This window comes from Telopea speciosissima, chromosome 2 (genome assembly GCF_018873765.1).
Source record: "Telopea speciosissima isolate NSW1024214 ecotype Mountain lineage chromosome 2, Tspe_v1, whole genome shotgun sequence".
Taxonomy (NCBI): domain Eukaryota; kingdom Viridiplantae; phylum Streptophyta; class Magnoliopsida; order Proteales; family Proteaceae; genus Telopea; species Telopea speciosissima.
Window position 1 is genome coordinate 15,165,915 of NC_057917.1, and position 15,082 is coordinate 15,180,996.

Below are 15,082 nucleotides of genomic sequence, written 5' to 3' on the forward strand. Positions count from 1 at the left end.
TGCAGATGTCACATTTTTTGAACATACTCCTTATTTTCCTTCTTCCATTGTACCATGTATAGTGTACAATGAAGATCCTTTAGGTCCACCCATACCAGTTCCTATTTCTGTTCCTTCACCAATTCAAGTCTATCATCGTTGTCGACGTCGTTCACCAACCTTACCTTCCACCACTATACCAATACCTGCTCCCACGGTTCAGCCACCTATACCCACTCCTACTACATTACCCACAGATCTTGTTCCTACAGTTCCAGTCCTACCTAGTGATATAGCGGATGCCACATAGCTACCTTGTAATACAGCGGATGCCGCTTAGTCCGACACTCAATCTGCCTCCGATGCTGAAGGCTCCATCGACTTACCCATTGCTTTTCGCAAAGGTACTTGTTCTTGCACTAAAAAACCGGTTTATCCTATTGAGCATTATGTAACCATTTCTCATCTTCCTTCTCACTATCACCCACTTGCTTCCGCATTATCTACTAACTTTATTCCTCACACCCACCATGAGGCATTCTCTCATCCTGGTTGGAAGTCTGCCATGGACACCGAGATGGATGCCTTGTTATCTCACAATACCTAGACTCTGGTTTCACTACCTGTTGGGAAAGATCTTGTTTAGTGTCGGTGGGTTTATACTATCAAATACAATCCGGATGGTTCTGTTGAACGACTGAAGGCCCGCCTGGTTGCTAAAGGCTATACTCAAACCTATGGTGTGTATTACTTTGAGAATTTTTCTCCAATTGCTCGTCTGAACTCTGTTCGGATCCTTATTTCTTTAGCTGTTAATTTGATTGGCCCCTATATCAAATATATATAAAAAATGCATTTCTCTATGGTGATCTTCAAGAGGAGGTTTATATGGAGCAACCTCCAAGGTATGTTGCTCAGGGGGAGTCTTCTACCAAAGTGTGCAAGCTTCGCAAGGCAATTTATGGGTTGAAACAATCTCCACGAGCATGGTTTGATAAGTTCAGCTCCATTGTTACTAAGGTAGGATTCTCGCAGTGTTACTCTGACCATTCTGTTTTTGTTCGCCGTCAGGATTCTAAGGTGGTAGTGATGGTCGTCTATGTGGATGACATTATTATATCTGGTAATGATGCTTCTGGTATTGCCCAAGTTAAAGCATATCTTCATCAGCATTTTCAAATAAAGGACTTGGGTGCTCTCAAGTATTTTCTTGGTATTGAGGTTTTGAGAAGCAAGAAAGGTATTAGCTTGTCTCAGAGGAAATATGTCATTGACCTTCTGACCGACACTGGAATGCTTACTTCCAAACCAACAAATACTCCTATGGATCCTCATCAGAAACTTGGATCCAATGAGGGCAAGGATTTTTCAGATGTTCATCGATATAGAAGATTGGTTGGTAAACTTATTTATCTTACAGTCCCTTGCCCGGATATATCCTTTGCTGTTGGGGTTATTAGTCAATTTATGCAGTGTCCAAAGAAAATTCATTGGTATGCTGCCTGTCGTGTGTTGCGCCATCTGAAGAGTGCTCCTGGTAAAGGTTTTATTTATCGACCTAATTGGAATGCTAATCTGGTTGGGTTCTCTAATGCTGATTGGGTCGGTGTTGATGGTGATAGACGGCCTACTTCTGGTTATTGTACCTTTGTGGGTGGAAACTTGGTTACTTGGCAAAGCAAGAAACAAACCACTGTTGCCCGATCCAGTGCTGAAGCCGAATATCGAGTGATGGCACATACTACTGTTGAGTTGATGTGGGTCAAATCTTTACTCCAGGAATTAGGGTTTCCCATCAATCAGTTTATGCAAATGTTTTGTGATAATCAAGCCGCTATCTATATTGCAAGTAATCCTGTTTTTCATGAGAGGACAAAGCACAATGAGGTTGACTGTCACTTTGTTCGGGATGCTGTTCTGAAGAAGTTGATTGTTACTCCTTTTGTTTCTACTACCAATCAACTTGGTGATATGTTTACAAAGGCACTGTTTGGACCTACTTTCTGTCAAAGTTGTTCCAAGTTGGGTCTAGGTGATTTGTATGCTCCAACTTGAGGGGGAGTGTTGAAGGACTGTTCACATGAACAGTGATTTGGTTTTTGTGTTTAGGATTATAAACTCCTAGTTCTAATTTGAGTTATGAGTCCTAGTTGCTAGTCCTAGTTTTACTTTGAATTATTAGTCTTAGTTTTATTGTTATTTTCCTATTGTGACTTGGAATCCTATCATGATTAGAAATTCCTAATTTGAATAGGAGTTCCCCTTTCCATTGTAATTTCAGATTATAAATACAAGCCTTATGAGGGAAACAATCATATCTGACAGTTCTCTTCTCTTCCCATCTTCTTCTTCTCTTCTCGGTTCTGGTATTCTTCAAGTGTGTTTTGCTACAGACTTTATTTGGTAAAGCTAAGCATGTTTTTAGGTGTCTAATGATGTAGGTGTAGTGAAGTTTGAGTGAGGATTTGAAATTTAAAAAAATTAGGGTTTTGGGTTTCGGGAAAGAAGGGGATGATGAAATTTAGGGTTCAGAATGGGAATTCAGGGATGGGCTTTTGGTAGAGTGTTAGAGGCAGTATTAGGGTGGTTCGACTGTAATTTGGAGGGATTTGGATGGTTGGATAGGTCTAGACAGATTTTAGGGGTTTTGGGTTTTAATGGAGGTTGAGGGGGATCAGGGTTTAAGTGTTAGGATGAGACTGGAATGGGGCTACTGGAACTGTGGTGTGAGTTTGGAGTGGATCTAATGGTGGAATGGAGCTGGACAGAATTTAGACTGTCCTAGGGTTAGATGGATTGATGGAGGGTAAGCAGGCTTAGGTTGGAGGATTAGAAGAAGAAGGTTGATTGCAGAAAATTGTAAAATACTTCCTGGTTTTGCAGAACTTCAATGATAGTAGCTTTGAAGGATAAAAGAGAGCCTCCCGATCTTCACAGATGCTAGGAGTCGATTGGAGGTCCACCAATCCCTTCACCTTGAGATCCACAAGGCACACTCACAATGGAGCAAGGCAGCAGCTAAGGCAGCAAGCATAAACTGCAGTTTGAAATCTGAACTGTGGGGGGAGCCTTCCCACGATTATTCTTATTTATAATCAATGGCCAATGGCCTTACACCTATTCAGCTTAGAAATTGAAATCCTAAAGCTGACTCCTATTACAAAAAGGAATACTCCCTCCTAGACAAATCGTGGAAGGGAGAGGAACTTAAATTAAAGTTAAACTACTTAAAATATTCCCTAACAACCAATGGGATTAAATCCCCTAACAGCCAATAGGAATATATCACTTAAATTGAACCATGGTCTGAACCGGTTCAATTTAAGTTTACAAAAAAAAAAAACTAAGTATGGAAAACTGTAGAATAAAACAAAGGCTCCAACAATCAGCCCTACTTCTAGGGCTGGTTCTTCTTCTTGCGGATGCTTGGACCTGCATCACAACCTCTTTCTCCAGCACAAGCTTGATGGATATAATCCTATCTCCAAATCTTTGCACATCCACCACGTCAAGTCTTTATCCACCACTACTCCCACTCCATTTTTATTACTTTTATGTTCTTGCTTCCAGGTTTTAGTATATTATTCCCCTATTCCTTCTCTACATTGGTTCCAAGTTTAGTGTTCATCCACGCAACCATTTGTGACCTCAAGTGGTTTTTCTTCAAGTTTATAATTCTCTCTCCTTAGTTTCTAATTTCTGTTCTTGCTTCTTTCTCCTAATCCAACCATCAATTTTCATTGATATTTCAACCTTATACTCCTCCCATTGGGACCTCTACTCTATGTTAGTTTCAGCCCCTTCGGATATATGGTTTACTAGTTCTAATCCCATTTAGTTTCTGCCATATTTCTCAGATTTAGGTTCACTGCGATTCGGTTTCTGTAGGTTTCCTAGTGTTTGCTTTGTTTCAGCTTAGCTTACTGAAGCGGATCCGGGATTCCAAAACCAAATTCGGATCGCTTATGGGCCAACCCTAATAATAGATAGCTCAAATCTAAGATATAGTGGCACAATTGTAAATAACCAAAAATTTGAAGGATTACTTAGGACTGTGGACATGGAAAAAAAGGGGACAGAATGGGAAGCAAGAACAAAATAAGGATATACGGGAATAAAAGAAAGAGAGAAGGACAAAACTGGAAAGTCAGGAAAATGGAATTAGAAACACAACTCACGATTGAGGTTTTCTTCAACCTTTGGAACCAAAGAATCACGACAGCGTACAGGAGAAGAAATCGAACTGCAGCCTTGGAATCTGTCTCAAACAGCCTTGAAACTCCAGATTTGTTGTTGCCTGGGCCTGCTAGTTCGATCCAAACCACTAAAGTTGTGGAAATCAAGTGTTACTTGGACAGTTGGACTGCAGATTTCTGAAACTTGAAATCAGTGGTAGTTGAAGGTCCAGCCAGGGTTTCTGATCTTCCAGGTGAGTATACCCTTCACCCAAAATCTCAGAATTAATAGATGACTAACAAAGGAGTTTATCAAACTGACGGGGATTGCATACATGCCCAGAACAGAGCATATCAGTGAAGGGTAAACGGAAATAAAGGAAGAAGGTGATAAAGCTTAATGGACATGAGGGATGAGAAAGAGAGAGAAGATCAGAGGAATGAAACGGGGGGCGCACACCACAGCTCTCGGCAGCAAGCATTAAACAAACTTCTTTCAATTCCTAGAATCCAAAATCTGTCCCAAATCGTTGGGTTACAAGCCCTTCTATAAAATAAAATTCCTAATCCTACTGTAAAACTGAAATCATAACTAATCTAATCCAAAACAGAAGACAAATTAAATAAAATTGGACTCTTACCTTCTTATAATTCTAATAACATGGGAAAAAGAAAAAGAAAATTACAAAAGAATCTCTATTTGATCCATCTTCTAACTGCATCACTTGCCTCATCTCACCCATGGGATGCAAGGTTTGTTTGTAACCTCTCTGTGTTTCAGAATGCATTTATTGGATGGTTAGAACCATCTGACCGAGTCAAACAAGATGAATGGTGGATATTAAAGGTCTGTGTGAGGTCCTAAACAAAGTATCTACCATCTTTAATATGTCGTTGTTTTTTCATTTAATTCTGAAATAACATGAAACAAAAGAAACAAGAAAAAAGTGTGTACCTGTAGCGCCTGATGAACCTTTGCCACTATCATCCTGGTTTGAAGAAGCATGCAACTTTCTAGAACTTAAAATTCCCAGGCCTTCTGGAACCAATTGACCATCTGCAGCAAAGAGTTCTTTCAATGCTCTCTCAGAAGGTTGTACTACAGACATAAATGGAAAACCAAGAATACCACAGGCCACACATGCCAGTGTTCCGGAATCAACATGTAAACCACATGGCAAATCATCATCATCCACATACAATTCCGCCGTTTCCATACACAATCTGGTTTCATCCACCGGATTATTGCAAATATTCTCATTCTTGCCATCAACAGAGGACGTTTTTCCATTTGAAATAGTAGCAACATTAGCAGCACCATTGTGAAGAACATTCTCTAGAAAAGATGTTCCCTTATCAGACTGGCAGATTTCTGTGCTTCTCTCATCAACCACTAAATTAGGGGCATCAGGAGAGGTGGAGAAAGAAAATGACTGAGGATCCTTACGTGGGGCAGGCAAAGACTCAGGATCCCATAGCACAGCATAGTAAGCAGAGTTTTTCCCCAGAAGTGCCGATAATATAGTATTTCCATACAACATATCATCTATAAATGCTTTCTTCACTAGTAGCTCTCTTTCTTCCTTCTGACGATCTCGTAGACGGGAACTCCGTGCCCCTGGAAGAAAGGCTCTAGGTACTCTGACATGAAAATAATTCCAGCAGATTCAAACGAGAGAAGTACAGGATTAGGTGCCCACTTTACATGTTTGGACACCACAATAACAGAAAATAATCTGAGGCACATAGGCAAAATATATTTGAAAGGATGCATCAATTAAAACTTACAAATCAAATTTGTTCATAGAATCTTCCAATCCATAAGCTCCATATACAATTATTTTAAGGTCAAGATAAATGAAGCATTGCAACATCCTATTCATTCTTGACCAATCTAATCAGTATTCATACATAATGAAATGTTGGAAATGCATTAGCACTTCTTGAAACTTGTTGCTGAGATGGTCCAATGTTCACCGGGCCATTGGATGACTACAAAATCTTAAAGTAGCAGATCGCAAGATATTCTGACTTGATTTGTCAGAAAGGTAGTGATAAGACCCAATTCAATAGACATTATTAGAATGTTAATCAACCTTGAGGCCCTTGACGTGATTCAAGAAAGGCCCTGGACAGTAAGTATTATGTGAAAATAATCACTCAGTCAACCAATGCAGGATTGAAGAGAAATCAATAAGACAGCAAATGAAAAGATCAACAATATCGCTGATTAAAAAAAAGTAGGACCACCTCCATGGTTGAGAAGTCCCCACCTCCAATGTTAGGGTCTCCATCCAAGCCTCTGTTGTGTTCATTATGCTGTTGAGCTTTGATACCCCAAAACATAAAAACATCCAAACACAAAATAAAATACCAAAAAACAAAAAAACAAAAAAAAACAAAAATCCCAGTTGAACAGAATTTCCTACCTAAAATGAAACAATCATGTGCCCTATGGAAACAATTTAAGCTATATGACGCTAGGTTTATTGGATTTTTAGGGCTATAGGAAATAGATCCTGATGTAGCGGCACTCAAGTGATTGGACAAACACGACCGGGATTGGAAACCCAAGCCCAGACGGAATCTGCCAGAGTTTTTGCTCTAATAAAGGCTGGTAGTACTTCAGTTATTTACAGAGGACGGGCCTTGGTGCAACAATAAGGTTGCACTATTGTGGCCAAGAGGTCACGGGTTAGAGTCTGGAAACAGCCTCTCTGCGAAATCAGGGGTAAGACTGCGTACATTATGACCCTCCCCAGACACCGCAGTGGCAGGAGCCCTTGTGCATTGGGTACGCCCTTTTAGTGCTTTATTTATTTATTTGGAGTTTAACTTGTAATCTTTTCTTTTATCATGTTTTGCTTTGAGTAGAGTCTGGAAACAGCCTCTCTTCGAAAGCAGGGGTAAGGCTCCGTACATTATGACCCTCCCCAGACCCCGCAGTGGTGGGAGCCTCGTGCACTGGGTACGCCTTTTTTTTTTTTGGCTTTGAGTAGATTACATAGGAATAGGAGGTACAGTTTGAGTTCAAGTTAGTTTGGGTTTTCATTCCATTTTAGGAGTCTTTTGATTTTCTTTTTTATATACAAGCATATACCCATCATTGAGATTGGAATGAAAAAAAATTTGGTTGGGTTCATACTCTGGTGAGAGCTTGGGTGCTTTGTTAAGTTGATCGACTGTTTCCCCTTCCCTTCCTCATCACAGGTACAATCTTCTTACCTTCCTTCTATCTCAGGTTCTTTCATCCCTTCCTTAACTCCTCATTTGCCTCTTACATTCCATTCTGTGTTATTTCCCCTCTCTTCCATTGTCCCTTCTTTCTCGTTTCGTATTATTTACCGACTATTATCATCTCTTGCTGCCCTACTCTGTTTCTGGCGGTATACTTGGGCTGAGTACCATTTGAAAGAATTCCTTGATTATTCATCTATTGGTTATGAATTTTTGGGTGCTAAGACCTTATCTTAGGGCGACCCAAGTTCTAGATCCTTACACCACCCAATTCCCTTTCTGCTGTAAGATTTCTCTTCAAGATCAAGACTGATCCTGCAACTATCACCCAGCCTGTTTCAGCATGTCTTAGTTTGCTGTTGGATACTTTGTTGGGGCTGTGATTGAAGGGTTCGAGCAGGTTAAGGACTTAAGGATTGGGAAATTAATCCTAACATTTTGAGTCGAACGGAGGCCTTAACAGGGAGCTCTTTCAATCGAAACCTATTCTGGTTTCTGCCTCTCGTTTGGGGGTTTAGAGGTTGAAGATGACACTGGTTTCTCCCTCCGCTCCTGATGGTTCCCTTTTTAACCTTTTTCTTTTGTTTTGTGAATACCCTCCCTTTTATCCCTTAACGCTCTTTATCCTTTATTTTAACTTTGTTCCAAGTTATCCCACCTCTTTATTTATAAGCCCACTTATATCCTTTCTTCTTTATCCCTTAATAACTATATTAAGGTTCCTTTTATTTACAGTCTTGCCACTCTCTCATTGTTGTAATATGGGTGTAAGGGTATTTATGTCATTATGGTTTCTATTTTGTTGCCCTAGGGGCATTACTGTACTTGTACCTTCTACCACTTTATTATAAATAAAGGTGGCTAGTACGAGCATGGTACAAAATTTCGCGAAATATCGCCGAAATTTCGGTAAATTTCGGTAATTTCGACACTACCGAGACGAAATGGGCTTCCGAAATGAAAAAAGTTCAAATTTCGGCGAAATTTCGGTAAATTTCGGCGAAATATCGGTATATCTCGGTATATTTCGGTATATTTCGTAGAAATACTGTGTATTGAGCAGTATATTTCGGTAAATTTCGGTACATTTCGGTATATTTCGGTAAATTTCGTAAAAATACTTTGTGTAAGTATTAAACTATTGACTATTATGAAGTTTATGAGTTATGACTTATGCACTTATGACTGTATGAGTTTAAACTCTAAAGTTTAAACTAAAGGCTACATTTGACTTTATTTTTGTTTCATTACTTTGTTTAAATTTCTTATTATGTCTTTTAGTACTTAAACAATATGTATTTAACTATTTTATACAACAGGGTCCGACCGTATACAGTCAATCAAGGGAACAAACCCAAAACACCACTTTGAGTTCATTTTTTTTGCAATATGAAGGTTTAAATGTGTTTATTTAGCTTAAATAAGGGTGTCCATAAAGTATCAAGCCTAGATATGGCCAAATACCCACCGAGATGGACTCCCGAAATATTGCAGAAAAAATGCAATATGGAGGCGAAATTGCGCCAAATTTCGGATATTTCGGATATCTCGGTAGGCCCGAGATACCGATATATCGCGAGATATAGTACTATGAGTACGAGTGGAGTAGCATGTGTTGGAGAGTTTCTTGAGATTGATTCGTGAGCATTTTGAGTTCAGCAGTTATGGCTGATACAGAGAATTTGGCTACATCCATTGTTTCGGAAGGGGGGAGTCGTGGATCCCATGGTGATTTTCCCTCATTCCCTGTTAGATCCATCAAGCTGGCTGGGAGCAATTACTTGATGTGGTCGAGATCCTGCTTTCTCTCCATCGATTCCCAAGGTTTTTTCAAGTATCTTACAGATGAATCTGAGAAGCCTACTACTGCTGGTGCAACTAAGAAGAAATGGAGTTTTTTTTTGGCTAAAAGAATCATGTATATTAAGAGAAGAAAAATAAAAAATATTACAAAAAAACAAGGCTATGAGCCTAGTACAAGGCCCAAAAGGAGCGAAAATATTTCCCCACCTTTGGCATTGCCATCAACAGGGAAATAAAAACGCCAAAAGCATAACATAAAAATCCAGGGATAGACCAAGCGAAATCTAAACTTACAGTGCGCATCCAATAAGAGATGATCCTGAATCAAAGGCAGGAACGACACCATCACAGAAGAGACTTGCAAAGAAGCAGGCTGATTTAGCCAAGAAATCAGCTATGGGATTCGCTACACGGAAGCAGTGAGAGATTTTCCACTCAATAGAGTCCAGGAAGGATTGGAACCCACACCATCACTGCCATAAAAACCAAGGAACTTTTATACGAGATACCAGCAAAGACATAGCCACAGAGTCACACTTGATCCAAAGATTTGAAAGACATTGGTCTCCAGCATATTTCAAACCCAGAATAAGAGCATGGAATTCTGCCTCAAAATTTGTAGCAATTCCCAAGGAATCCCAGAAAGAAAAAATCACCTGAGCATCTTCCTAGTTATGTCTTTTCTTCTTGAGTCCTATTGCTCGGGGATTTCTCTTGATGGACATGACAGCCAAGATCTGGAAGGCAGCCAACGATACATATCCCTTGGTGGGGAATGATGCCCCAGTCTTTGAATTGAGAAAGAAGATCCATGAGACAAAGCAAAAGGAGTTGTCCCTTTCTCAATATTAATCTGAATTGAGAGGAATATGACAAGAACTAGACTTTCATGATGCCTTTCAAGTTTCAAGCTGTTTGTTCTACTGATGCTGTGCTCCTTTCAAGAAGCATAACGACAAGCTCCGTGTCTATGATTTCTCGGCTGGTTTAATGTTAAGTTTGATCAGATACGTGCTCATGTCCTTGGTCGTGATCCATTCCCATCTCTAGAACAAGCTTATTCGCTGGTTCAGTCTGAAGATAGCCGGCGTTCTGCCATGTTACAGCCCCTCACTTAGGAGAGATGTGCTCTTTACTCTGGTTCTGGTACTCAGCCCTGTGGCAGCTCTACAAGTTCCAGTGACAGCTATACCACTGATAAGGAACTTGTGAAGTGTGAATACTGTGGGAAGGAGCATCACACTAAAGTTTTGCTAGAAACTTCATGGGAGACCCAACAATCCTCGTCGGCAAGGTCTTGGTAAGCCTAATCAGTCCCATGCCAATCACACTGAGTCATCTGATGCTACTACCTCAATTGGTGCCTCTTTAACATAGGATGAGTTATTGATGCTACATTATTTGATGACCAAGTTAAAGCCCTCATCTTCTGCTGCCACAGTTGCTTCTATGCCAGTTCCCTCTGACCCTCATTATGCTAATTCAGGTATTTTCTTTGGTGACCATTGAACATCTGTTGCCTCCATCCCTTGGATAATTGACTCAGGGGCAACAGATCACATTACTGGTTCTTCCACCCATTTTTCCCAGTATTCTCCATCTTCAGGTAAAGATTAAGCTAGGGTTGCCGATGGTTCCCTATTTCAAGAAAGGGCACCATTTAATGTTCCCTCATGCTGTCCCTTTCATCAGTTTTACATGTTCCCAACTTTTCTACTAAACTCTTATCAATTAGTAGCATTACTAGGGATCTGAATTACAAAGTAATTTTCCCCCCTTCATACGGTGTTTTTCTGGACTTGGTGATAGGGGCAACGATTGACAGTGGTAAAGTGAGTGATTGTCTCTACCTGCTTAACAGTGGTTCCGCTTCGGAAATCTCTCCTAAAGCAAATCACACTGATTCCACCTCTGCATTGTCTGAAATTTACCAGTGGCATAGGCATTTGGGACATCCTCCACTGGGAACGTTAGCTAGAGTTTTTCCTGCTTTATTTAAACAGTGTAATTCAAACACTTTATCTAGTGATGCTTGTGTCTTTGCCAAGCAAACTAGGAGTGTTTATTCTACTTCAGATAATAGAAGTTTAGTTCTGTTTGCTTTGATTCACTTTGATGTGTGGGACCCTACCCGTTGTGGGTCTATTACTGGGTAGCGATGGTTTGTTACATTTATCGACTGTCATACTAGGCTTACTTGGTTATATTTGATGAAACACAAGAGTGAAGTTTTTCAATGTTTTGAACTATTCCATTGTTTGATTCACACACAATATGATGCTAGTATATAGATTCTTAGAACTGATAATGGGAAGGAGAATGTTGATGGTGCCTTTCAGTCCTATCTTACTGGCTATGGGATTATCCATCAGACAAATTGTGTGGATACCCCTGCACAGAATGGAGTTGTTGAACGCCTGAACGCAAGAATAGGCATTTGTTGGAAGTGGCCAGATCACTTATGTTTGAGATGCATGTACCAGTTCAGTATAGGAGTGAAGCAATCCTTACGACAGCATACCTTATCAACCGAATGCCATCGAGAGTATTGAAGTCCCGCTGCCCTATTGAGATGCTTACTGGATCTTCCTCCTTTGTGCTTCCCCCCAAAAATTTCTGGTTGTGTGTTTTCCTCGCAATCATCAACTTCAAGGGAAATTTGATCCATGAGGCCTTCGGTGCATTTTTATTGGGTATTTTGCTACACAGAAGGGTTACACACTTACACATGTTACCACCCACCATCCCGTCATGTGCTGGTAATCATGGATGTTGTCTTTCATAAAACTGAAGCTTATTACCCAGTGGTTACACCTCTTCAGGGGGAGTCTGCAGCTTTACGGGAAGATGTGTCTTTGGTGGGTTCTCTTGATAGTACATTAGTACCCCACTATTCCAGGAGGAGGAAAGTTCGATTGAGAAGGGGATAACAGACACAGTTGGAACCGATTCTTCGGTTCAGGGGTAGCCAAACCCTCTTCAAGTTTTTTCTCATTCTCAATCCAAGCGACGAGGTGATGATATGACCATTGCTCCATTTATGCAAGTTGACACCACCACTACCACTATGCCTGGCCAATTGTCTACTCCTGATCTAGGATCCAACACTCAATCAGGTAATCCCATTCCTCCAAGTGATAGTATTCCTTCTCTTGACCCTACTCTAGAGTTACCCATTACTAATCGCAAGGGACGCAGAACATGTACTCAGCATCCCATCTCCCATGTTGTGTCATATAATTCTTTATCGCCTTCCTATCTTGCTTCTTGTCTTATTTGTCCTCTGTTTCTGTTCCTCAAAATTGGCAGGCAGCCATATCAAACTCTAAATGGAAGGAGACAATGAATGAAGAAATGAGGGCTCTTAAAAAAAATGACACATGGGATTTGTAACTCTTCCATCCCATAAGAGACCAATTGGGTGCAAATGGGTATTCACAGTTAAACAAAACGCCGATGACACTGTGAACAGATACAGAACTAATTTGGTGGCCAAGGGATTCACCCAAACTTACTTATGGGATCGACAACCAGGAGACCTTTGCCCCAGCTGCAAAGATGAACACCATCAGAGTTATCATTTCTAGTGGAGTTAACCTAGGATGGGAGCTAAAAGACAACTGGATGTTAAGAATGCCTTCCTCCATTGTGAACTTGAGGAGGAGGTATATATGGACATTCCTCTTGGTTACTCTAGTAATGCAACTCAAGGAAAAATCTGCAAGCTGAAACGTGCATAATATGGGCTGAAGCAATCTCCTAGGGCTTGGTTTGGTCGGTTTTACAGGGAAATGGTGTCAATGGGATACAAACAGAACAATGCTGATCACACTCTATTTATCAAGCGTGTACGCGATCACATCACTATTCTCATCGTATATGTAGACAACATTGTGGTCACAAGGAGTGATCTAGTTGAAATAGCCAGACTAAAAGCATACCTGGGCAAGGAATTTGAGATCAAAGATCTGGGCAAGCTAAGATATTTCCTAGGCATTGAAGTGACTCGATCTACCAAGGGTGTATTTCTCTCTCAACGAAAATACTCTTTGGACCATCTTTCAAAAACCAAGATGTTGGGATGCAAGCCTATTGACACTCCTCTTAAGGCCAATGCTTATCTCAAGAACAAGGATGGTGAACCAGTTGATAGGGGCAGATATCAGAGGTTGGTTGGTCGTCCTATTTGTCTCTCCCATACTCGCCCAAACATTGCATATGCAGTCAGTTTGGTTAGTCAGTATATGCATAATCCCTATTCCTCTCCTATGAAGGCTGTTATCGGTATAATGGTATTTATGTCATTAGGGTTTTTATTTTGTTTCCTTTGGGGCATTTCTGTACTTGTACCTTCTATCACTATATTATAAATAAAGGTGGCTAGTGTCTAAGAGACACAAGTCAGTTTTCTCTCAATTCTCAACACTTGTAAACTTCAACTTATTTACTGTTTTGTCACTAATCCTTTGATTTGAGCTTTCTACTCTTGTGTGGGCCCATAATGATTCAAAATAGGGTTTCCGAAACCCGGGATTGCCATAAGATCTTCTATGAAAATAATCTGGGAAAAAGAAGGGTACGAAAACAGGTTTTTCTGCATGTGGCATGCTCAAACGCTCCATTTGCCATCTTTGCACTCTTGACAAGAAATATGATAACATATTCAGGAATGCAAAACAAACCAGTACAAGTAATTAACAGTGTGCGTAGAATGCTCATGGTTTTGATTCTAGTAATAATACGCGAGAAAAATATTAGAAAGAATAAAGAAGTTTCTAAAGCAACAGTAGGTTGACTTCAATACCCTTTTTTTTTAATCAATAAATTGAGTAATTAAAGTATGGAAGAAAGATTTTAAGCTGACCTTGGAACGAATGACATGGTCAACAAGTACAACAGCTGCTGATGGGAAAGCATGGGAAGATAATTCATAGCAGCTCTACGCACTGCAGCGTCCTTCGCTACCTTGAGCCATTGTGGAGTTCCAAAGTTAGCAGCTTCCCCGCAGTTAAAACCTTCTCCCAAAGAAGCAAAGGTTATAAGAATCCAACGTGTTAACCTTTCAACCAAAAAAAATTAAATAATGAATAAAAAAGGACCCCAGATTGCAAAAGAAAGAAAAGAAAAACAGTTAGTTTTAGAGAGCTTTCTAATAATCTCATTTGCATGGCAAACATGATGGAATCCCCTTCAACATGCGCAAAAGAAATAAATAAATTTCTGGAAGGGGAGGGCGAGAAAATCTTCACTTCTACCAATAAACATCCTTTTTTACTGGGAAAAACATTTTTTTTTCCAAATATGACCATATTTTGTATAAATCCTATTGTTTCGGGAAAAAACATCAAAATCCTTTGTTAAATACTATCATTTCTGTTGTAGTTTTCCAAAAATATAGTCATAGTTCTCATGATAACTAGAACATCACCATTTAGGCCCCATTTGGTTAAAAGTGAAGTAAAATAAAATGAAATAAATTATCAAAGAAACTTTCAACTGAGGTGTTGAAAATAGAGTTAATGTAAGGAACGTAAAAACATGTTGGGCCCACAACATGGAGAACGGAGGTGGAAAATTTTTCAGAAATTTTTTGGTTGAAAAGTGAAAGTTAGTTACCATATTTAATATGTTTTTGGTTTGTAATTATTCTTAGTAATGATTAAATTTTTTTTTATTACACTTCACTTCTAACCAAAACAAGAGTTAAAGTAATAAAAACTCTTTGTAGTCCCACAAATCTCAGTAAAATCATTCAACTGGACAATTTTATATGATTTTTTAAGGTTTTAAAGAGTAGCTGACATGTATCTGGTGATTTAGCCACCGATAAGCTGTTGAAAACCAGCCAATGCTTACCAGTATGGCAGTGAATAGTTTAACAAATCTTA

The 15,082-nt window shown here is 39.7% G+C and overlaps 1 protein-coding gene across 3 annotated transcripts in view; it reads right to left on the reverse strand.

Moving 5' to 3' along the window:
• LOC122650277 (probable lysine-specific demethylase ELF6) overlaps positions 1–15,082 on the reverse strand; it is a 56,804-nt gene that overhangs the window by 15,974 nt on the left and 25,748 nt on the right. For all 3 annotated transcript variants that reach the window (XM_043843646.1, XM_043843648.1, XM_043843647.1), the window contains 2 exons: positions 14,059–14,209; positions 5,110–5,795 (listed from right to left, as the gene is read on the reverse strand). In XM_043843646.1, coding sequence (XP_043699581.1) covers positions 5,110–5,795; positions 14,059–14,209 — 837 coding nt within the window. The remainder of the gene's footprint in view (positions 1–5,109; positions 5,796–14,058; positions 14,210–15,082) is intronic.